Source organism: Molossus molossus, unplaced genomic scaffold (assembly GCF_014108415.1).
Source record: "Molossus molossus isolate mMolMol1 unplaced genomic scaffold, mMolMol1.p scaffold_m16_p_23, whole genome shotgun sequence".
NCBI lineage: Eukaryota > Metazoa > Chordata > Mammalia > Chiroptera > Molossidae > Molossus > Molossus molossus.
In genome coordinates this window covers 14,742,817-14,765,367 of record NW_023425359.1, presented here as the reverse complement: position 1 = coordinate 14,765,367, position 22,551 = coordinate 14,742,817, and the positions used below count along the sequence as shown (strand labels likewise).

Here is a 22,551-nt window from a genome sequence, read left to right as displayed (position 1 = left end):
TTTCCCATTCCTATTTAAGTATTTGGGAAGGAACAGGTTATAATTTTTTTCTTTATTGATTTTAGAGAGAGGGGAAGGGAGAGGGAGAGAGAGAGAAACATCAATGAGAGAGAACATCGATTGGCCGCCTCCTGCATGCCCCCCACTGGGGATCGGGCCCACAACCTGGGCATGTGCCCTGATCGGGAATCGAACCACTGACCTCTTGGTGCATGGGTCGACCCTCAACCACTGAGCCACACCAGCCAGGCGGGACAAATTACAATTTTAAACTATATTAAGAATGAACCTTTCATGGTGACCAGTTTGGCTTAGCTGTTAAGGGCATTGGCCCTCGGAACAAGGGGCCATGGGTTTGATTTCTGGTCAAGGTCATGTACCTGGGTTGCAGGTTTGATCCCTGGCCCCAGTCGGGGTTGTGTGGGAGGCAACCAATCGATGTATCTCTCTCATATTCATGTTTCTTTCTCTCTCCCCCTTTACTCCTCCCTCATCCCTCTCTTCCTTCCTAAAAATCTAAAAATCAATGGAGAAATATCCTCTGATGAGGATTAACAAAAAAAAAAAAAAAAAAAACCTTCCTAAAAATGTAAAAGAAAAAAGAGGAGTAAGATTTTCCAGATTTACAAATATAGAAAAATGTATCAGCACTAGTTTTCTTTGCAGAGAATATCTCCTAAATGTATATTATTGATCAGAAAATTGGGATTTACCTCGCATTTATTAACTGTTTTTAATGAACATTGACTCGTGAAAAAATATGTTATAAAGTAAACTATCAGAATTTGGTCCTGCTGATCCAGCCCTTGTATCTTCAAAACTCCAAATGCTTTTCTTTTTCTTGTTGTTGTCTTTGATCTACAGAACCTAAGCAAAATACCATCTTCATCTGTCTTCTGTTCTTCACCATCTCCAAATCAAACATGTCTTTAGAATTCACCATTTTCAAACTTTGGGCAAAACTCATGTTCGAAATGCCTCCCCGTGGAGGGTTTCTCACCTGAGGCTCTCTGGGTAAAGTGCCTGGCTCGGGGGGCCGGAGGGGGGGGCTCCGCTCTCATGGCAGGTGGGTCCACTTCTTGAAGACTTAGCCCAAGATGGCAGCTAGGGCTCTAGCCATCACTACCAAGATCCAAACCACAGAATGGAGGCAACGAACAATTACACAATTGTTTAACGAACTTTGCTGCCAAATCCTAATCACAAAGCCATACCTAGCGGGAAGAGAGGCTAATAATAAAGCATTTTAGCTGGGTACATGCCATCTCAAGTAGCGCTGGGGTTCAGCTACAGAGAAGGAAAGAACAGTGTGGGGGTGCATAACACAAGTGGCTGCTCTGGGTGTTCCCATCCCCGTGTGTCAGACAACCAAGGTGACCACTACGTCTCCATCTCCCACCACCACTCAAAAGTGCTAGACTGTATTTTTTTAAGAGGGAATTAAATGAGTTTACAATTGTATGTACCTCTCTACATTGTTATACAGGGGTTGATACCACCAATACTGTCCTGAAATTTGCCCAAGAGTTGAAGGGAACAACACAGCATGTGACCATGATTTCTCTGGGCCATAGCCGGGCAGCGAAGGCAGAAGGTCTCGTTGCTACGGCCCTGACCAAAGCCAAACAATGGGTCTTCCTCCAGAACTGCCACCTCGCAGCGTCCTTCATGCCAAGGCTTTGCTCTATCGTAGAATTGTGAGTTGTACCTTTCATTGTAACTGATCAGAGGATCAAAACAATGAAGTAAAACAGGAACTTGCAATGTATGCTGCGCTTAAACAATGATCAAAGAATGCGTTGGGCCACTCAGAGGAAACTTACGCTGTCTTATGTGGGTTCTCTTTTCTCCAGCGACGTGAAAACGACACTAAGAATTTATCGGTTTTGTTAGAACAAAAGGCTGACATTTGTACCTTCCATCTGTGTCTCTTTCCTTTTCAAACTCTCCCTCTCAGTGATGCGCATGCACACGCACACAAAACCAACAGATGCATAAAGATCTGTAACACAGTTTTCAATATTCTGTGTGACTCCAAACTATGGAACATAACACCTCACATCCCTGCTGTCAGTGATGACTTACTTTATGGCCTATATTTGGTACTTATTCTGACTTTCTCTAGCTCAGCCCACTTTTCTAGGCTGCATCTTCCAAAGCACTTGCTCGCTCAGGCAGAAATGTCCATAGGCCCAGCCTTTTTGTTTGCGGTGAAGGAATCTGGACGTTGATTGCTACAGCGAGCACCGCGGTGGCATGAGTCACTCCATTTTCTCTCCCCTTTGATTGACAGCTAATCAGACGTCCAGACTTGCAACTGCTTGACTTAAATTTCTAAAGCTTTGCTAACATTATTCATTTCTCAGACTTTGTTTTAGCAGTTTAAAAACTATTTAGTAACTTCTTTTTCCTACATTTATATCATCACTATGGGACTCAGAAGACAAAGATTTCTTAGTTAGATGATGTCAGCAGATGTAAACTTTGGAAGGTGATGCAATAATTTCTACCAGATTTTTTATGCTGTATTTAGTAAAATAAATAAATAAATAAATAAATAAATAAATAAATAAATAAAAATTTATAGGGTTCCTACTATCTGCCAAGAATCATTCTAGGGACTAAGGGCATGGATCAGAAAGACTTCAAAGTGTAGTAAGATAGACAATAGAATGACAGATACCTATGTTTCACTAAATTAGAGAAATGCTCTTCAGAACAGAATTTCAAAGGCTTAATGATATTCAAAAACATTCTATATAATCGGAGTATAATTAAGAGAAATTCATATGTTTTTTTAATCAAATCAGGTCTTTAAATATTTAAGACTATCATCCTAATTGTCTACAATGGGAGAGAAAAATGTAAAGTGTTTTTCTTTTTTTATCCTCACCCGAGGATATTTTTCCATTTTTTGTACAGATAGAGTGGGAGGGAGAGAGAGGAAGGGAGAGAGAGAGAAACATCGATGTGAAGGGACACATCGAGTGGCTGCCACCCGCACGACCAACCAGGGCCGGGGACAAATTGCAACCGAAGTACGTGCCCTTAGCGGGAACCGAACCCGGGTCTCTCCGGACCGCAGGCCGATGCTCTAACCGCTGAGCCAAACTGGCCAGGGCTAAAGTGTTTTTCTTAAATTTAGGAATTAAATCAGTTTATAATATACTGCTAAGAGAAAAAGTAGCAGGCTACAAACAGGATGTACACTATAATATTTTATTCAAAAATGAGAGATTTTGAGAGAGGGAGAAAGAGCAGGAGACTATACTTAATGGAATTTGAGATTATTTTTGTTTTTCTGTTTAATTTTGTGTTCAGTGTTTTTTATGGGGGGGGATTGTTTTTGCTTTTGTTGCTTTGGTTTGTTTTGTAATTAAAAAATAATAATTTCAGATTCGCAGTAAAGTTACAATAATATAAATACTCCCCTAAACCTTTTATCTTCATTTCCCACTTACTAATTTTTGCCCTATCATTTCTTTCAGATATATATATATTATATATATGTGATATTTTTCCGATTTGAAAGTAAATTGTAGACATGATGCCACATGACTCCTAAATACTTCAATGTGTCTGTTGATTATCTCATCAACTGAACTTGGTCATATCTAGATACTGTCCAGATAGTATCTTTCAGTGCTAAAAAAGGGGAAACGTTCTGGCCCAGGTTCCAATTCAGGATTTGTCATCGCAGTCAGTTGTCATGTCTCGTAAACCTCCTTTATTTTACCATAGTTGCTCAGTCTGTCTTTGTCTTTCATATCTTTGACATTTTTAAAAATTCAAGCTAGTTATTTTGTAAAATGTCCATCAATTTGTGTTTGTTATTTTTCTCATGGTTAGATTAAAGTTATGCAGTATTTCAGGGACACCACAGAAATTCTGTTGTTGTATCCTTCTTGGTACATCATATGAAGAGACACATAAGGTCAATCTGTCCTACTATTGGTGGTATTAGCTTTGATCATTTGATTAAAGTGGTATCTGCTACCGGTGGGGACTGTCAGACCGTATATGCATCTCATATTTTCATCCACTAATTTTAACATCCATTGATAATTTTTGACTGAATTATTACTGTATTATTTGCTGATGGTGACTTTCAAACTCCACAATTTCTTCTAAATATATTGAATGATATTCCACTATAAGGAAGAGATTTTCCTTCTTCCCCATTAATTTGTTTACATCAGTAGGGACTTGTGGATTCCTATTTTATTCAACGGATTATAATCTGTTATTATCGTCATTTAATTTGATGTTCAGTTGTCCTAGATTTGACCACTTATGGGACCAAAAATTATTTTTTTTCCAATGGGAATTAATGGGTCTTGTACCAATTCTTGCGCAACGTGAAAGTTCTTAGGGTGGTCTGATAGATCTTTGATTACTAAAATGATTTCTTTTTTTTTTTTTTTAATCCTCACCCGAGGACATTTTTCTATTTTTTGTACAGATAGAGTGGGAGGGAGAGAGAAGAAGAGAGAGAGAGAGAAACATCGATGTGAAAGGGACACATCGAGTGGCTGCCACCCGCACGACCAACCAGGGCCGGGGACAAACTGCAACCAAGGTACATGCCCTTAGCGGGAACCGAACCAGGGTCTCTCCGGACCGCAGGCCGACACTCTAACTGCTGAGCCAAACTGGCCAGGGCGATTACTAAAATGATTTCTAAGGTCCCTTAAAACATTAAAATATTATGATTCTTAGAACTCGTTGGTTTGGTTTAAAATTTTCACATCAATACATAATTTTTTATTCTGCAGATTCAGTAATCCAGATGTGAAAATAGACCCTGAGTTTAGGCTCTGGTTAAGCTCAGAATCAGACAGTTCTTTTCCAATTCCTGTTCTTCAAAAGAGTGTAAAGGTAAGGACAATTATAACAGATTTTACTATTGACTGAGGAACAGTGTTTCAGTGTAAATCATCTTCCATTCATAACTCTGAATCAAGAAGAGAGTACTTGCCCTGGCTGTTTTGGCTCAGGTTAGAGCATTGGCCCCAGGACAGGAGGGTCTCGGGTTCAATTGCTGGTCAAGGGCACATACCTGGGTTGCAGGTTCGATCCCTGGCCCCAGTCAGGGTCATGCAGGAAGCAACCAATCCATGTATCTCTCTCACATCGATGTTTCTCTCTCTCTCATTCTCTCTCTCTCTCTCTCCCCCCCTCTCTCCATCCCTCTCTTCCACTGTATCTAAAACTCAATGGAAAAATATCCTCAGGTGAGAATTAACAAAACCAAACCAAAAAAAGCAAATATAACCGAATGTTATCTGTAATTACCCTTAGGTGGCATGTTATTAATTATTATTTTTAAATATTTTACATTGTTATATTTTATAATAAATACAGGGTGGGGGAAAAGTATGTTTACAGTTGTTTGTATGGAAAATAATACAATAATTAATAATAGTACAAGAATAAACTTGTGTACTCACAACCGTAAACCTACTTTTGCCCCACCCTGTACACTTGTTAGTATTTTTGTTTCACATTTTTATATTTTCTTTCTTATATTTTAATTTGTTTTTCTAATATTCTTTCAACAAGCATGCGTTACCTGCGTAAGAAAGCTATTTTAACAGTAGATGCCCACATTCCCACCGTGAGAAGCCCACAGACCCTCGGGGAGTGGGAGATGTCACAGGTGTTTTCACTGTGCGGTGGGGGAGGTGGCGGAGGAGGGACAGGAAGGAAAGTTCATCAAAGAGGAGAGGAGAGTCGTAACTGTCGGGAAACGTGCTCACTCGGGCACAGGCAGCTTCCTGAGCAGACCGACGGCACCTGCGCTGGGAGGTGTGCAGGCAAACCCCGTGGGGAGCCGCGAACCCACCCGCACCTGCCTGCCCGCAGAGCATCTGCCTCCGCCCCGGGGGGTGTCCGCCAGACCGAGTCCCCACAGAGGATTTACCATCCCAGAGCAAAACTCTCTCCGGCTCTGCCCGCCATTCTAGGTGCTAGGTTTCATCATCCGTGCCCCTCCCGTGGTCCACATCTCACCATCCGCACGTGCAGGGTACATCTGACTCCCACTGTGTCTGTCCCCTGGCGGAACCAGCGCTGTACTGTGAATAAATGATCAGTTCGATACCTAGTCCACAAATCTCATGTTCATCGACATAGCCTTCCATATATCATATATGTGCAACCCACAGTTTTACATATGTATACACACATGTACATATATCTGTATGTATATATGTGTGTAACTGCAAACTGTGCAAATAAGCGAACATTTCAGACCCTCACGGTGTCAGACGTAACAGCCTCAATTGATTCCCCATTTCACCTGTCCCTCCTCGCTTCAATCATCCCAGTGAGGAAGTCAACCAGAGGGACTTTTTAATGTTTTTATTGACTTTAGAGAGAGAGGAAGGGAGCAGGAGAGAGAGAGAAACATCGATGTCACAAGGAAACATCCATCGGCTGCCTCCTGCCTGAAACCCGGGCATGTGCCCTGACCGGGAATCGAACAGACAACCTCCTGGTGCACAGGACGACGCCCAACCAACTGAGCCACTCTGGCTGGGCAACCAAAGAGACTTTTATTTATGTATGTATGTATTTTTATTTAATTCTCACCCGAGGATGTTTTTTCCACTTATCTTTAGATACAGTGGAAGGGAGGGAGGGGGGAAGAGAGAGAGAGAAACATTGATGTGAGAGAGAGACATCGATTGGTTGCCTCCCGCACGACCCTGACCAGGGCCAGGAACAACTGCAACCAAGGTACATGCCCTTGGCCGGAACCGAACCTGTGACTCTTTGATCTGCAAGCCAACACTCTAACCACTGAGCCAAACCGGCCAGGGCCAAAGGGACTTTTAATGCAAGCAAAATAATTTAGAAACACACCAAGTTAATTGTTTTCCTTTTTTATGTTATTATTTATTTATATTTATTTTTCACTCAAGAATATTTTTTCCATTGAATTTTAGAGAGTGTGTGTTGTGGGGGGTTGTGGGGGGGAGAAACGTGGATGTGAGAGAGACACATCGATTGGTTGCCTCCCGCACACAACCCGACCAGGGCCGGGATCAAACCTGCAACCTAGGCACATGCCTTTGACGGGGAATCAAACCCATGACACTTCGGTGCGCAGGCCGATGCTCTGTCCACTGAGCCACCCCAGCCAGGGCTAATGGTTTTCCTTTGTACTATCAGTGATGACAGCACACTTCTGTTGGTTCCACGGGTTTGTCCCATGAGCTGACCCCTGTGCCTGCCGCCTTGCGAGGCATGTCCCTGCTTCTGTGACGGCCGTCGCCTGCCATGGAGGGTGTGGACCGGCGACTCTTCACGGTCCTGTTCTCCAAAGTGCTGCGCTTCCAGAGCTGGGAGCAAACGGGCGTGCTGTTTTTTTTTATCCTCATCCGAGGACATTTTTCCATTTTTTGTTCAGACAGAGCAGGAGGGAGAGAGAGGAAGAGAGAGGGAGAAACATCGACGTGAAAGGGACACATCGAGTGGCTGCCACCCGCACGACCAACCAGGGCCGGGGACAAACTGCAACCGAGGTACGTGCCCTTAGCGGGAACCGAACCCGGGTCTCTCTGGACCTCAGGCCAACACTCTAACCGCTGAGCCAAACCGGCCAGGGCAACGGGTGTGCTTTTAAGGGCAGTGTCCACTTCTCACTAAGATGTGAACTGGAGCCGTGGGAAGGCCGGTCCTTCCACGGGAGTCTCAGATGTGAAAGCGGAACGCGAGGGTGCTGGTTTGCCAGTAACCTTGGCGAGTTACCTGCTCAGCGAGCGCTCTCCCCTCACCCGGGCTCGGAGAGTCCCCGCAGTCTCAGTGCCTGTGTCTGTCCCCACACACTGTTCTCACGCTCATCTCTTTAAAGATCGCAGTGGAAAAGCCCATAGGATTGAGAAGTAATTTACTCAAGATGCTTGGATATGGCAGGAGTGGAGAGGTGACAAAGGAACTGTTTGAAAAACCTGACTGTGGACCTTGGTGGAAAAAACTTCTCTTCGGCCTGTGTGTCTTCAATGCTGTGATCAATGAAAGAAAAAATTATGGAATATTGGGCTGGAATGTGGATTATAAATTTAGTTCTTCAGACTTCGAGGTAAGTGTGGTATCTTCAAAATAAAGAGTAACAACAAGCAAATAACAACACAGTACAAACCAAGCACCTTTTTTGTGGTGGTATGACAGGGACTCTGTAGCTGGGCACATTTGAAGGGGTGGACTTTGAAGCCAGCTGTTCTGGAATCAAATGACAGCTCCACTCCCCACAGCTGTGGAAGTATTTACTCTGCTGGGCAAGCTAAGTCACCCTGGGTCAGTGTCCTTGGCCCACAGATGCACATGGGGAAAGGGCGACCGTCAGTACCGACTTGAAAGGGCTAGTTAGTATAGGTTAAGGCCTGAGAACAGTGCCTGACACGTATAAGTCATGACAAAAGTATTGTTTTTACCTATTCTTTTAAAGTGAGAGAGATTACACTGACCTGTTGTGGTGGGGAAAAAATGTAGCTTAATTGTCTGTCTTTACTCCAGTCTCTCCAGACGCTTCTCTGTGTGTCGATAGTGGAGGTGTGTGCTTTATTGCTACAACAAATACGAGGTAGCAACTGCTCAAACTTCCCCCAGGGTAACTTGCTTGCGGTGTCTACCCAGTGTAGACCGTTGCCTTGACAACCTGCTCACTTCTCTCTTCGATCAGATACCAAAGCACTTCCTCAGGGAAATCTGGACTCTGCCTCTAGGGATGGATCCCCTGGTCCCACCTTACACGGGCCCCCTTCCATCTCTTCTGTGTCTTCGCGAGGCTTTTCCGTTTCCACAAGAGGCATCAAGCTCAGCTGCCTATCAGAGTCTAGTCTGCCCCCAAGCACATCGCGACCGGAACACTGGTCTCTGGGCGTCTGTCAGGGGGTGTGAGCTCGAGCACACTTCCATCCAAACCTTACTCAAAGCTTCAGCAAAAGGCAAACAAAATACTGGTAAAGAAAAATAGTTGCACCATGTATCAGACAAATGGTTACTGTGCCGTTTGTGCGGTGAATGTAGGAGCAGATTTGCCGATGGGGCCGGTTGGTATGAAAAGCGGCCTGGCCTGGGCGCCCAGCTCTCTGAGTTTGGTGCCTGGTGTTCAGGCTGCTGTCTAGAAAGTCCCACTGCTGGCACCTTGGACCTCGGTGGGGAACTGGGTTTATGCACAGCCCCTGTCGTTAAGGAGGTGGGCACTTCTGGCTCAGTGGGGGTGAAAGCGATAATGTCTCTACTATACTGAGAGCTCGTACATGTGAACAGAAAAAGGCAAACAAGCCAAAGAAAAGATACGTACAGAAGATCAAACCGAATGACCAGTAGACTCGGTAAAGAAAAGATGCTCAAAACAACCAGTACCAGCTGAAATACAAGTTACGCCAACAGCTAAGTGCCACCCCTCATTGGTAAAAATTAAATAGACCAACATCTCCGACCACAGGCTTGGGAGTTCGTGGTTTTGGTTTGGGTTGGGTTTTTTGGTTTGGAGCCTGGGGCAGCAGAATGATTTAATCTGCTTTGTCTTCAAGCAAAGGGGAAGGCACATAATTGGGGAAGGGTAAGAACAGAGGCTCTGATTGAGTTTTCAGCAAACAGCGAGGGCAGCCTTGGGCAGGGCCGGCCACGGAGCCCGGCCACTGAGGAGCCCTCCCTGCTCTGCCCCCTCGGCCAGGGCCTCCTGGAAAGAAGGCACAATGCGGATGGGGAGGGGCGTCTGTGCTGCAGGGGAATGGAAATGATGGCATGTGGGGACAAGCTGTGAGGACTGCCGATGTGCAACCACACGAAGAGAGGTCACAGCCGGTTATGACTTGGGGTCCTCCCCGGGCAGGGGCTGCTGCTGCGGCCTAAGGTGGGGCGTGGTGTTGCCTGGGCTTGCTGTTCCAAAAAAACAGTAAGTAAGTAGTTCAGTGTTTCACAACAGAAAAGAATTGATGGATAAAAATGTATATCCTAATATTTGTATTCCCCTTGCTATTTCTATATTTTTAACTTTTTGTTTTAATTTTGTTTCTTTTATTGATTTTAGAGAGAGAGGAAGTGAGAGGGAGAGAGAGAGAGAAACGTCAATGAGAAAGAACATCAATTGCCCCCCACTGGGGATCGGGCCCACCATCTGGGCATGTGTCCTGACCGGGAATCCAACTGGTGACCTCTTGGTGCATGGGTCGACACTCAACCACTGAGCCACACCAGCCAGACTCATATAGACATAGACATATATAGATATATAGATGTAGATATTTTTTTATCCTTACCCGAGGACACTTTTGCATTTATCTTCAGATAGAGCGGGAGGAAGAGAGAGAGAAACATTAATGTGAAAGAGACATATCAATTTGTTGCCACCCGCACAACCCCAACCAGGGCCGGGGACAAACTGCGACTGAGGTACGTGCCCTTAGCAGGAACCAAACCCGGGTCTCTCTGGTCCACGGGCCGACACTCTAACCGCTGAGCCAAACCGGCCAGGGCTCTCTCTGTATTTTAAAGAGAAAATACATTTAGCTGGTGAGAGCTGTAGCTCTACGTTAAAACAGCAAAGTAAGCGGGAACACACCGGAATAAGAAGGTGCGTCCTGTGCAGGTGGCCGTGAAGGTGTTGGAGAGCGCCCTGAGCGCGCAGCCCGCTGTCCCCTGGCGGTCGCTGCAGTACCAGCTGGGCGAGGTGGTTTACGGAGGCCGGGTGACGGACCCCTGGGACCAGCGATGTCTGAGCACCCTCCTCCACAGGTTTTGTAACCCCGGCGTGCTGAGAGAGGACTTCAGTTTCTTTAGTGACGAGGTGAGAAAGGAATTTACTTTCTTACGTGACTTCATTATTTTTAACTAAATGATTGCTGAAGTATTTGAAATCTGCCCTGAAATCAATTGTAATGTTCACTTATAGTGGTTTTTTTAACTTTCAGTAATGCGAAATTAATCAGCTGGTTCTCTGCATTACTGTTTGCAGAGGCAGCCAGCTGCGCCCCGTGGAGCCTTGAACTGCTCTGCCCTAGTTTCCATGCATGAGTAGGAAGATGCAGCTGGTAACCGGGAAGAAAGCCTTCTCTTCCTCCGTTAATTAGCTTTCTTTTTTTCTTTTTCTTCTTTTCTTTTCTTTTTCTACAACTGGAAGTTTGTGCCTTTTGCCCGCGTCACCCATTCCTGAGTGGTCAGCTAAACGTCCTTAAGCTCCTGCTTACGTTCATTCCTGGGTTTCACCAAAGCAAACGATTTCGCCAAGCGCGATTGTGTTTATTACCCGCGGGTACAGTGTCCCGAGCAGCGGGTGATCGGAGTCACCTAGCCTTTAAGAATTTCTCTCTCCTCTCCCTCTCCCCACCGAGAACACTGCGTGTGCACCTCACACAGCGGCACTTCGCAGAGCTGTGCTCCCAGACGGAGCTTTTGACAAGTGTCGCGAACATACCGTCTACAAATAAGAAGCCCCTCCCGTGTGAAATTTCATGGGGAAATACTCGTCATGCGTTACCGGCAGTAGGTCCCCCACTGGGCACAGATTAACGGGGTTTCCGTTGTCAGACCTGCCAGCCGGCGCCCAAGTCCGCGAGCCTCTGGGAGTACGTGCACATGGTCCAGGCCTTGCCGGAGGACGACACTGCCGAGCTGCTGGGACTGCACCCTGAGGCCACCCGGGGCTGCAGGGAGATCCAGGGCCAGAACTTCATGGATTGTCTCGTTGCCCTGGAGTCAGGAACTACCTGTCTCAGCCCCCATGTCAGGTAAGACTCACTATTGTTAGTTAAATTAGGAAAATTATTATTAAAAGCTACTAAGATGTTCATTTGAAGAGATACAGTATAGAAAAATATAATTAAAAATACAGTGTAGCCCTGGCCGGTGTGGCTCGGTTGGTTGGGCGTCACCCGTGTTGGATTCCAGGTCAGGGCATGTCCCCAGGTACGGTCCTCAGTAGGGGGCACGCAGGAGGCAGCCAATCGATGTGTCCCTCTCTCTTTCCTCCCTCCCTTCCTCTCTCTCTCTCAAATCAATAAAAACATGTTTTTAAAAACACCCAGTGTGACAGTAAAGTGAGTGGAGACGTGCTGAGGAGCAACACTGTCAAACGAAACACGTCACTGTCGCTTCCAGATTCTCTCTCCCTTTGAAGGACGACATTTTTTTGGCCCTTTGGCCGGGTGAAGCCTGGGGTGTTTGTTGAAAAGCCAGTCAGTTCCCGCTAGTACAGAGAGTAACAGAGAGGGGGCGCCAGAGAGGGGTGACCCCTCCCCACTCATCCAGGAGCTGCTTAGAGCCGTCCTGTCACCTCCCTGAGCCCCGGTTTCCTCCTCGTCATAGCGACTCCAAAGAGCTCTGCTCAGTGTCACAGCCTCGCCCAGACTTGCACACACATGCTCCTGTCACCACCCCGAGGACGTGGCACCGGTCGAATGACCTGCAAAGCGACCTGCGCGCACTCTGTTGCCGCCTCCTTTTCGGTTCAGTCTTGGCATTTCCTTTATGCAGATGGATTCAGGCGCTGAAGATTTTACAAGGAAATCTGAAGCAAACTTCTGAAAGCCAGATTTCCTTGCAAACGTCTAACGTGCCCTGAACAGTGTTCTCGTGTGTAGCATGCACCGAGCTGCGATCTCTCTAAATGTCCCTGTCGCGGCTCTCTCCGTGAGGCCGCGTCTGCCTGCGGGCGGGGAGGACCCACACCCGCTCTGGTCCCCTCCGGCCTCCTGCAGCCGCGAGCAGAGCAGCGACGAGCTGGTGATGGAGATGCTGTCGGGCCTGCGGAAGCAGCTGCCGCGGGCAGTGGAGAAGGAGGAAAGCACGGGGGCCCCGAGCACCTTCCGGAGCATCGTGTCCAGCCCCATGTGGGAGACTCTCCGTGAAGGTCACAAAGGTAGGCGGCTCATCTCCAGCTCCTCGGCCAGGGGCGCTGGCGTCGGGAGGAGGGGACCGGCAGGACGAGAGATGCACAGAAGCCGGGAGGCCGAGAGGACCTGGGAAGCTAAAGCCGGTCTCTCCGAGCCGGAGGGTGAGGAGCAGAGAAGAGAAGGTCGCTGCGGGTTGGTTTGGGGTTTGTGGGGTTTGGGAGGTGGACGGGGTGATGGCCCCAAGACTACGGATGGAGGAATAATCATCATAGCAACAGAAAGAAGCACTCTGCTGGAGCGATCCTAAGGAGCTGGTAGGTGTGTTCTCCGTGGCTGCCGGCCTCCTGGACCAGCACCGGGGCCGGGGTCAGAGGGGCCTCGGGTGGGACATCTTGATTCGAGCAGCTGCGGGAGGCGGGCAGACCCGAGGGGACAGCGGCCTGGGCGCCCGGAGTCGGTTCCAGGCCAGCGCCGAGGGGCCAGAGTGTTGGACTGCGGTGATTTGCCCAGTTAACTTTCCAACGCCCATATTTTAACCCTTTAAAAAAGATTAATTTTGGAACCAAATGTTGAGCAGTAGTCTATCAAAATAGTACTATTGGTGCGTCCAGATCACTGGTCAGCAAATCCAGCCCATTGGTTTTCATACAGCCTGCAAGCTTAAATGATTTTTACCTTTTCTTAATGGCTGCAAAAAAACAAGAGTCTTTTGGGTTACATAAATAATATAAAAAATCAAATTTGAGCTGCCAGCCCTGGCAGATTTGGCTCAGTGATTAGAGCATCGGCCTGTGGACTGCAGGATCGTGGGTTCAATTCCTGGTCAAGGCCATGTACCTGGGTTGCAGGTTTGATCTCAGGCCCTGGTCAGGGTCGGGAGGGAAGCAACCAATGGATGTGTCGCTCTCACATCGATGTTTCTCTCTCTCTCCCTCCCTTCCACTCGAGCTAGGAAAATCGATGGGAAAATATCCTCAGGTGAGGATTAAAAATGAAAGATGCGTGAGTTCCTGCGAGTCGTGCTGGGTCACGGCCGCGCCTGCTCGTTGTCACGCCATCTGTGCAGCGTTCACACGAGTGGGAGGGCTGGTGGTTGTGGCAGAGACTGGGGGGCCCACAGAGCCTGAAATATTTGCCGACTGGCCTTCCGCAGAAAATGTTTTCAGTTCCTGGCCTAAATTAATGAAATTCCTTGAACTTCCAAATCCTGTATCTCTCCATTTTATCTCAAGATATCATCATTTTCTCCCTCTCTCTAATCCAGGCCACGATCCCCTAATCCATTGTGTCTTGCTAACGTTACTGAACCAAGAAATTGAACGATTTGATAAGTTACTGTTTGTTATACATAAATCTCTGAAAGATCTTCAACTCGCTATAAAAGGAGAGATCATCCTCACCCTGGAGCTGGAGGACACGTACGACGCCTTCCTCAGATCAAAGGTGCCAGCGCTGTGGCAGGTCAGTGCACACCCCACAGTCACCGCCTGTCCCAGCTGCAGGGCAGGAGCAGGTGACCGTGGTGCAGCCACATGACGAAATGTCATGTAGCCACTGAGAGATGCTGACATACTGTTGGTGTGAGTGTTTACTAACAAAGTCTCTTGGAGACAGTTCTACAACTGTATCTAAGACATTAATCACAGGACTGTCTATAGTAGCGTAAAGCTGAGAACAGCAGGACCTATTAATAGGAATCTGGTTAAATGATGATTCTGATGTACTATAAAGATGCATTGTTAAATATTTTTTAAGTTTCAGAGAAATATGTCATTTTTAAGCATTATAAAAACATATATTTATGTAAAACACATGCGTAGACATGCATATACGTGCTTAGGAAAAGGCACGCGAGCTTGAGATTCTGGAAACCCGGATCAAGAGTTTTCGGAGTGCCAGCCAAGCAGGCCGACGGCCCATCCGCCCACCGGGGTGCCCAGGAGGCACATTGCGGGAGAGGGGCTGAGGACAAGTCCACGGGAGAGGAGCCAGCCAGGGGGCCAAGGCAGCTCGAGGCTCCGGTCCCGCCAGGCCCAGCTGGCCTCTGGGAGCCAGCAGCCGAGGGAGCGGGCGGCTGCGTCCAGGGACCGGAGGAGGGGAGAAGGGTTCTCTGTACCGGAGCCTGGGGCTAGAAACGGCCTTTTGTAAAGTAGGAGTTGGAGCTGAGGTGGGAATTGGCTGCAACATCCTGGCCTCTCGAGCCGGTTGCCTCTGGCAACAAATTGTTTCTTTTTTTTCTTAACTAATTAATTAATTAATTTATTTTTTAATCTTCACCGAGGACATTTTTCCATTTTGTTCAGATAGAATGGGAGGGAGGGAGAGGACGAGAGAGTGAGAGAAACATCGATGTGAAAGGGACACATCGAGTGGCTGCCACCCGCACGACTAACCAGGGCCGGGGACAAACTGCAACCGAGGTACGAGTCCTTAGCGGGAACCGAACCCGGGTCTCTCTGGACCGCAGGCCGACGCTCTAACCGCTGAGCTACAGGTTTCTATAGGCTAGGGAAAAATCTAAAACACATCCTCTCTCCACCCTAACAGAAACACGCCTACAAGTCATGCAAGCCCCTGAGTTCCTGGGTTAATGATCTCATCCAGCGACTCAACTTCTTCAGTACCTGGGCCAAGATGGCCCACGCGGCGATCTACCAGCGGTACGGAGCAGAGCTGTGGTCTGCACGCCTCCCGTGTTTCTGCCTAGAGCTTAACAGTCCACAGCATAATTGCTCATGTTTGGTCTCGATGGGTTCTCACAGCAACATGTGACTTAGGCAAGGGGTTGGGAGGACTTATCTTCAGTTTAGGAGGAGGAGATGGAGACCTAAGAAGTTGAGTCTCGTCCAAGGTCACTCCACGAGACTCAAGGTCACTCCCCTCTAGGACAGAGATAGAACCTAGTACGTTCCTCTCTCTCTCATTCCACATCGTGTCTCGTGAAATGGGGGGCGGGGCATGAGAAGAAATAAGAATTAGTTACATGTAATTTTTAAATGTGTTGAATACATGATACAGAATAATTTGAAAGGCATGAGAGTAGTTAACACTTAACGAGGGCCTTGCAGTGTGCCAAACAGTTGTCCACCTGCGTGACTCCCACTAAACCACATATTGTCATAGTAACCCTAGAGTACGAGGTAGGTACTGTCATTTATCGTCGTCCTCATTTTAGAGATGAGGAAACTGAGACACAAAAACATGAAGTAACTTGCCCACAGCTAGAAAGTGGAAGTATTGAGATTTGAACCCAGAAAACCTGATTCCAAAGTCGGTGCCAAACTGCATCTGGCAGGGAGTAATTTTACGTAAATGTTACTATGTATCCTTTTAGAGACCTCAGTAACAACCCACATGGTTCTGCAAGGCCCAGCCAGGATCCCCCTGCGAAAACAACGTGCCTTCTCCTGCTTGATGGTCTCAAGAGCTTTAAAGCCATAGCTGGTTTCCATTCAAGTGTAGGACAAGGTTCCCAAGTTGGGGAGAGTTGGAGAGGAAGAGGAAGGGAGAAAGTTAGGAGGGACTGGAGAAAACTGCCCAGATCATCCGAAGGTGTGCGATTATTATGCCCTTAACCATCCCAACCTGTGGTCCACCTTCCGCTAGGTATATGAGATTTATCACAGTTTGGAAGCACTCTAAGCCCAACCCCAAACATCCTACGGATGAAAAGGATACTTTCTTTGAAGGATTTCCTGCAAGATACTGGCTCCCAGCTTTCTTCTTTCCACAAGGTGAGCCTGAGAACAGCCCCACGCCTGGCCCAGGGGAGTTGCGCCCAGTTCTTCCACCACTAATTCCTGTCCTCCCCCCTTCAGGATGAGAGGCTGATGCACCAGCTTCAGCAACCTCCTCAGGTGTCAGGGCCTCCTGCCTGCCGAGAGCAATCTTTTCCCCCCACGTCACCCCATCTCCTCACACCTGCACCCCAGCATGGGTCTCCTTATCTCGACTCCAGGCTATTGATTTTATGATGTCAGAGGCCAACACTAGGTCCCTTCCAAAGCCACTACCTTTTGAGAGGTGACTCCTGGAGAGGGGCGCCTACTCCAGGGTTGCTTAGGCCATTTTCATTTATTTAACAAAAATGCACAAATGAATGAATGTGTGCTGGGTCCTGGGCCCACCTGCTCGGAAAGACAGACATCCTACCATACGTGTCACAACAATGGAGGCGGGGGATGGGGGCTGTAAAGGGGCAACACTAGACTGTCAGCTCCATGAGGGCAGAAGCAGGGCTGGTCTGATTCCCTGTTGCACCCAAGCACCTAAAACACTCCAGATAAATGTCTGGAGAATGGATGAATGACTTCCTGAATGACTCTATGAATGGTTGAATACTTCTGGAGCATAAAACTGGGGGACCTAAACTCTAAGGGTGAGGGAAGGCCACTGAGACTTAGAGCCACCGGCGGGTATTACCCAGAGGGGTAGGCTGCAGGGAGAGTAGGTGCTTACATAGTGCCTACTGCGCACCAGGCTCTGCTCTGAGGACTTGTACATACTAAGTCATCCAATTCTCAGGACAGTCGTAGGGAGTCATTACGATTACTAACCCTATTTGCAGATAAGAAGACCTTGGCAGAGAAAAGTTAAGTAATTTGCCCAGAGTCACACAGCATATGAGTGACAAAACCATATGCTTAGTGGAACTTGGATATGCACGTGGTTCACCACTGCACTGGACTGGGAATTGCATTCTTAGAAGATCATTTAAAGGCCCAGAGATGAGAGAGAGAAAAAGCACATTAGAGAAGCCAAAGGTTCCTTATGGCCAGAGAGAAAGACCCAGAAAGGGAGAATGGTTTAGGAGGAAGCTGGCAAGATGGGCAAGGGCTGGCTCCCAGGGGCCATAAGACACACACTGCGGGCACCTACGCCATCCTGTGGCCGTGAGCACCACCGACACGCTGCAGGCAAGAGATGCCTGATCTAATGGCTGCAGCGGGGGGAGGGGCAAGGTGGATTCAGAAGCCAAGACCAAAGGATGGGCCCGAGCCCTTAGGAGTCTGCTTTATTGTCCAGGCCAGAATTGGTGGTGACACGAGGTAGGACACTGGTAGTGGGGTAGGAGAAAAGTAGTTGACTAGAAGGCCACTTGGGAATCAGACCAATTGGACTCCATGTCTGAAGGGGCCGGTAAGCAGGAGGGAGGGGTTAAGCGTGACTCCCAGTTTCCTGGCTTGGAAAGCTGGTTGGAGGCTGATGTCATTTACTTCATAGGGGACACATGGAGAGGAGCAGAATGATGAGCAAAATGATGGTCGTGTCAAATTTGAGATGTTAGAATACAAACAATGACGGTGAGAGTCGGGTTTACTGGGCTGGAGCTCACGGAGACATCTGCATTAGGCAGAGATGGTGTGGACAGCAAGTCACTGAGCACCGCAGACGAGGCCACAGTGTGACAGCTGCCGCCACAGGCGCAAAGGTGGTCACCACTCAGGTCTTGTCTGCCGGAGCCTGCAGTCCTCTGAGAGGTGCACCGAGGACGAGGTCACTACTGGCTGAGCCTGTAGAGATGGCCCCTTGACCCTTGAAGAATTGAAGGGAAATTTGAGAAAGATAATCCAAGGCAGGTGGCATGAGCACAGGCCCCGAGTCGGGTGCGCCGTCTAGGTGGCTGTCTTGTGTAACAAGGGGGCAGAGGCGACATGCCAATATGGCAGGGCTTAAATTGTTCAGTTGAGGAGACTACAATTCACTCTGTGAGCCCTGGTGTGGTGGGTTCTGGGCAGGGGCATTACAAAATCAAGAACAAAGTTACTAAACTGATGATTTTTGCAGGATGGACTAAACATGGGAAAGAGGAGCGGGTGGCAAAGAGAACAGTTAAACTGTGTTAGGTGTCTTGGTATCAAGATGCAGGATGCAGTCCAAATTTGGTTAAGCACAACAGGGAAAGTTAAAGGCTTATATAAATGAAAAGAACGTCAAGGGTCTGGCTTCAGGCATGGCTGGATCCAGGTGGTCAGTTGCCTCTGTGTCCCTGGAGTTACACTGTCCTTCCACCCAGCCCAGCCTCACACCCACCTCTTGCATCTCCTGACTCTATTTTCCCCACTCTTCCTTCCCCATGAGACATCAGTGTTGTTAACAGCCCTCCACACACACACACACACTCACCCCAGGAAGTGCACAGCCCCTGAATCCCTGAGACTCGCAAGGAACTTGTGTGTTTTTCTCTAAAGCCTTTCTGACTTCAGTGCTGCAAGACTACGGAAGAGCCCAAGGACTATCCATAGATGCCCTCACTTTTTCCCACCATGTGATCTCTGACACGGCTGAAATCAAAGAGGAGGAGTTCTCCATGACCATCCAGAAGAAGCTCAACATGGTCAGGAGAGCCTTTAAGGTACCAGGGTGCTTAAAAGATCGGAAAGAGTAATCATTCATTCATTCATTCACTCACTCACTCACTCATTCACTCAATCCAGCAGTCATTTCCTCAACAAACCTCTGTTCAGCACTCACCACGTGCCAGGCACGGGACAGGGAGCATAAACAAGGCACAGTCCCCCTTCAAGTCCAGGTGCCATCAAACTCCATCTGTCCCACTCTTTCCAGGGGGAGGCAAAGAATTGTACAAGGAGTAGGTCTGTAGTTCTGAGTTTGCAAAACAGTTTATTCTTGTGTTATTATTTAATTAATGTATTTTTTTCTTTATTGAATTTTTTCTTTTTTTGAGAGAGAGGAGGGGAGAGGGAGAGCAATAAAACATTGATGAGAAAGCACATCAGTTGGCCGCCTCCTGTATGCGCCCCCCTGGGGATTTGGCCCACAACCTGGGCATGTGCCCTGACCGGGAATGGAACCGGCGACCTCTTGGTGCATGGGGCGACGCTCAACCACTGAGCCACACCGGCCGGGCAATTATTGTATTATTTTCTATATGAACAACTGTAAACCTACTTTTGCCTCACCCTGTAAATGAGTTAAATAAAAGATTTAAATAAATACAGTAAATGAACTTTATAACCATCCCCGGTTATAAATGAAGACTGGATGGTGCTGAGAAAGGGACCGAAAGGTGAAATTGTAAATCAGTGGCCCAAACCCTCCTCAGGGCTGCCCCAGCTGACCCCCCCTGTGGCCCAGCAGCCCACACTTCGGCCAGGTTGCAAGCGGAGAGCGCCCCCTGGCGGGCAGGGCACTGGGGGCACTCGGCAAAGGCTCTGGGGAAGAATAGCCTGAGGCAGAATAGCCTGAGGCAGCTTGGGGGCAGCAGAGAGCACAGCCAGCCAGAGCCCGGGACAGACCCTGCCCTGAGCCTCTCACCATGTCCCCACTGATTTCAGGACCCCTGTTGTGTGCTGAATTCCCATCTGTTTGGGGAATCCAGGACCAAGGCCACACAGGTCTAGAGTTTTACAGTTCTGTGTGGACACTTGCTAGAGCCTCATTCTTCCTCTTTGAAAATCAAATTTTTACTTTACTATTTTTTCCACTTTTTATTGTGGTACAATGTACGTAAGATAAAACCCACCACTCAGTGGCAGTGAGTACATTCGCGGTGTGTACAGCCATCACCACCATTCACTGTCCTCCCACGCTGAGGCTGCACTCGGACACGCCCCAGGCCACCCCCCCCCCCCCCATGGCCCTTACTGCCTGCCCCGTGACTGCTCAGTGGAGTCAGGCCAGCTGCTTTCACTCAGCACGTCGTCTTCAAGGTTCCTCTGTGTGGTAGCTGTTACCTTAAAACGGAGTCTCCATTGTGAAGACTGAATAGTATTTCACTGTATGTATATACCACACACTGGGTGGCCGAAATGACAGAAATGTATCTTCTCCTAGTTCTGGAAGTGGGAAGTCTGAGATCAGGGTGCCTCCTCTTCCCCTTTTTTTTTGGTACGTGCCCCCAGCGGGAACCGAACCCGGGACTCTCTGGTCCGCAGGCCAACGCTCCAACCGCTGAGCCAAACCAGCCAGGGCCTCTTTCCCTTCTTCTTATAGTTGTTCTTCTGTCTTCTTCCTCTTTCCTCCCTCCTCCTCCTCCTTCCTTCCTTCTTCTTCTTCTTCCTTCCTTCCTTCTCCTTCCTTCCTCCTCCTCCCTTCCTCCTCCTCCCTTCTTCCCCTCTATCTCCTTCTGTCCTCTTCCTCCTCCTTCTTCCTTCCTCCTTCCCCTCCTCCTCCTCCTTCCTTCTTACTCCTCTGAGAACAAGCCAAACTACGAGGTGCTTTCTACGAGTTCAGTTTGCACCTCCAGGTGCAGACACATTCCACCGAGTGGAGAGCTCAGTGGCTGTCCCACACTGCTCACAGGTAAATCAGCCGGCCCAGAGCCTGGGTGGGGAGCTCAGGGCATTGTGCCCATCCATTCTCCCCAGGGACCTGCCTGATCAGAGAGGGCATCATGCTGGGCCTCCCAGCCCCTCAGACACCCTAGGCACACCTGAGGACACCCAGAATTGGAGCTGCTGGCAACAAAGTTTTTACTTAACAGAACTGATCAGAAACTTGTTTAACTTTTTTTTATATCATTCAAATATATGATACAGAACCCCTCCCAGACTGTTGAAATGTCCACGGCCTCAGTGAATCATGGTAGCGGCAGGTGACAAAGCTCGACCCCTTCTGTGATCTCACTCTCTTCTGAAAAGCTGGGCCAAGGATCATATATAGTCCCAGAAATTCGGAGTTTTCCTGTACTTGAAAATCTGGTCAGTTCAGGACCATCCTATGTAGAGCCACGCCGTTGAAGCTCTGAGTGGGGAAATGCAAGCCCTCGCTGTGTTGCCCGGCAAAGCTGCCCAGTGCGGGGACGGTCCCTCCCGGGTCGGGAGCGGGTGCGGAAGGTAGTGTCCTGCCCGGCGCCTGACAGCTCCTCTCTGATCTCAGGGCACAGACTCCACACACACTGGAGTTCACGTTTTTGGTCTGTTCATCGAGGGGGCAAGATGGAATCATGAAGAAAAAATACTAGAAGACTCGCTGCCTCGTGAGATATGTTGTGATTTTCCGGAAATATACTTCTTGCCAACAAAGGTAAGCACCCAGCGTTTGTCCTGGAGCTTCGGGCCTGAGCTTCCCTCGGCTCCAAAGCACCTTCCTGATTTCACCTGGGAGATGTGATCCTACGCCTCAGGAGGAACACACTGAAAACAGCCGCAACATCCAGTGTTGCTTCCCAAGAATATGCACTACAAAGCCATAATTACTCTGAGCAAAACCTCCAGGCATAATTTTCATATGCAGTGACATAGCCACCTAATCTTGTGTATTTAATTCATAACAACCCCCTAAGTCTAACATATAGAAAAGGTGAGCTACTGGTTTGTTTAAACTACACAATTTGACTATTGGATTTTTTTTAAAGATTTCCGCTGAAACACCAAACACATCTAACCAGACAGATCCAGAACTCTATACTTTTGAATGCCCAGTTTATCAGACCCCCGAGAGGTCGACTTTGGCAACCACTGGCTTCCTCTCGAACTTTCTAACATCGGTGTATTTACCCACGAAGAAACCGCCTAGTCACTGGAGCTCAATGCAGGTTGCAATGCTGTGTGAGAAGAATGAAAAGTAAACTTCGACCCCAAACATCTCATCTCTGACTCGAACCAGACTGATGTGATTTAAGACATGCACATGTAATAACACCCCTCATAAAAACGTGTGTGTTCAGCCAGACCGGGCAGACGCAGTCTCTCTCTTTCTTCGTACATGAGAGCAGGCGGGGGACGTTCCAGCTGCTGTTCTGAGC

At 48.1% G+C, this 22,551-nt stretch overlaps 1 protein-coding gene across 1 annotated transcript in view; it reads left to right on the top strand.

Moving 5' to 3' along the window:
* The window catches only part of DNAH14 (dynein axonemal heavy chain 14), a 114,731-nt gene extending 92,357 nt beyond the window's left edge, over positions 1–22,374 (top strand). The window contains exons 36-47 of the mRNA XM_036277765.1: positions 1,487–1,697; positions 4,776–4,878; positions 7,859–8,086; positions 10,601–10,798; positions 11,560–11,738; positions 12,708–12,868; positions 14,107–14,303; positions 15,390–15,502; positions 16,449–16,576; positions 19,034–19,197; positions 21,684–21,830; positions 22,162–22,374. Of these exons, the coding sequence (XP_036133658.1) occupies positions 1,487–1,697; positions 4,776–4,878; positions 7,859–8,086; positions 10,601–10,798; positions 11,560–11,738; positions 12,708–12,868; positions 14,107–14,303; positions 15,390–15,502; positions 16,449–16,576; positions 19,034–19,197; positions 21,684–21,830; positions 22,162–22,374 (2,042 nt within the window). The remainder of the gene's footprint in view (positions 1–1,486; positions 1,698–4,775; positions 4,879–7,858; positions 8,087–10,600; positions 10,799–11,559; positions 11,739–12,707; positions 12,869–14,106; positions 14,304–15,389; positions 15,503–16,448; positions 16,577–19,033; positions 19,198–21,683; positions 21,831–22,161) is intronic.
* The last annotated feature ends 177 nt before the right edge of the window (positions 22,375–22,551 follow it).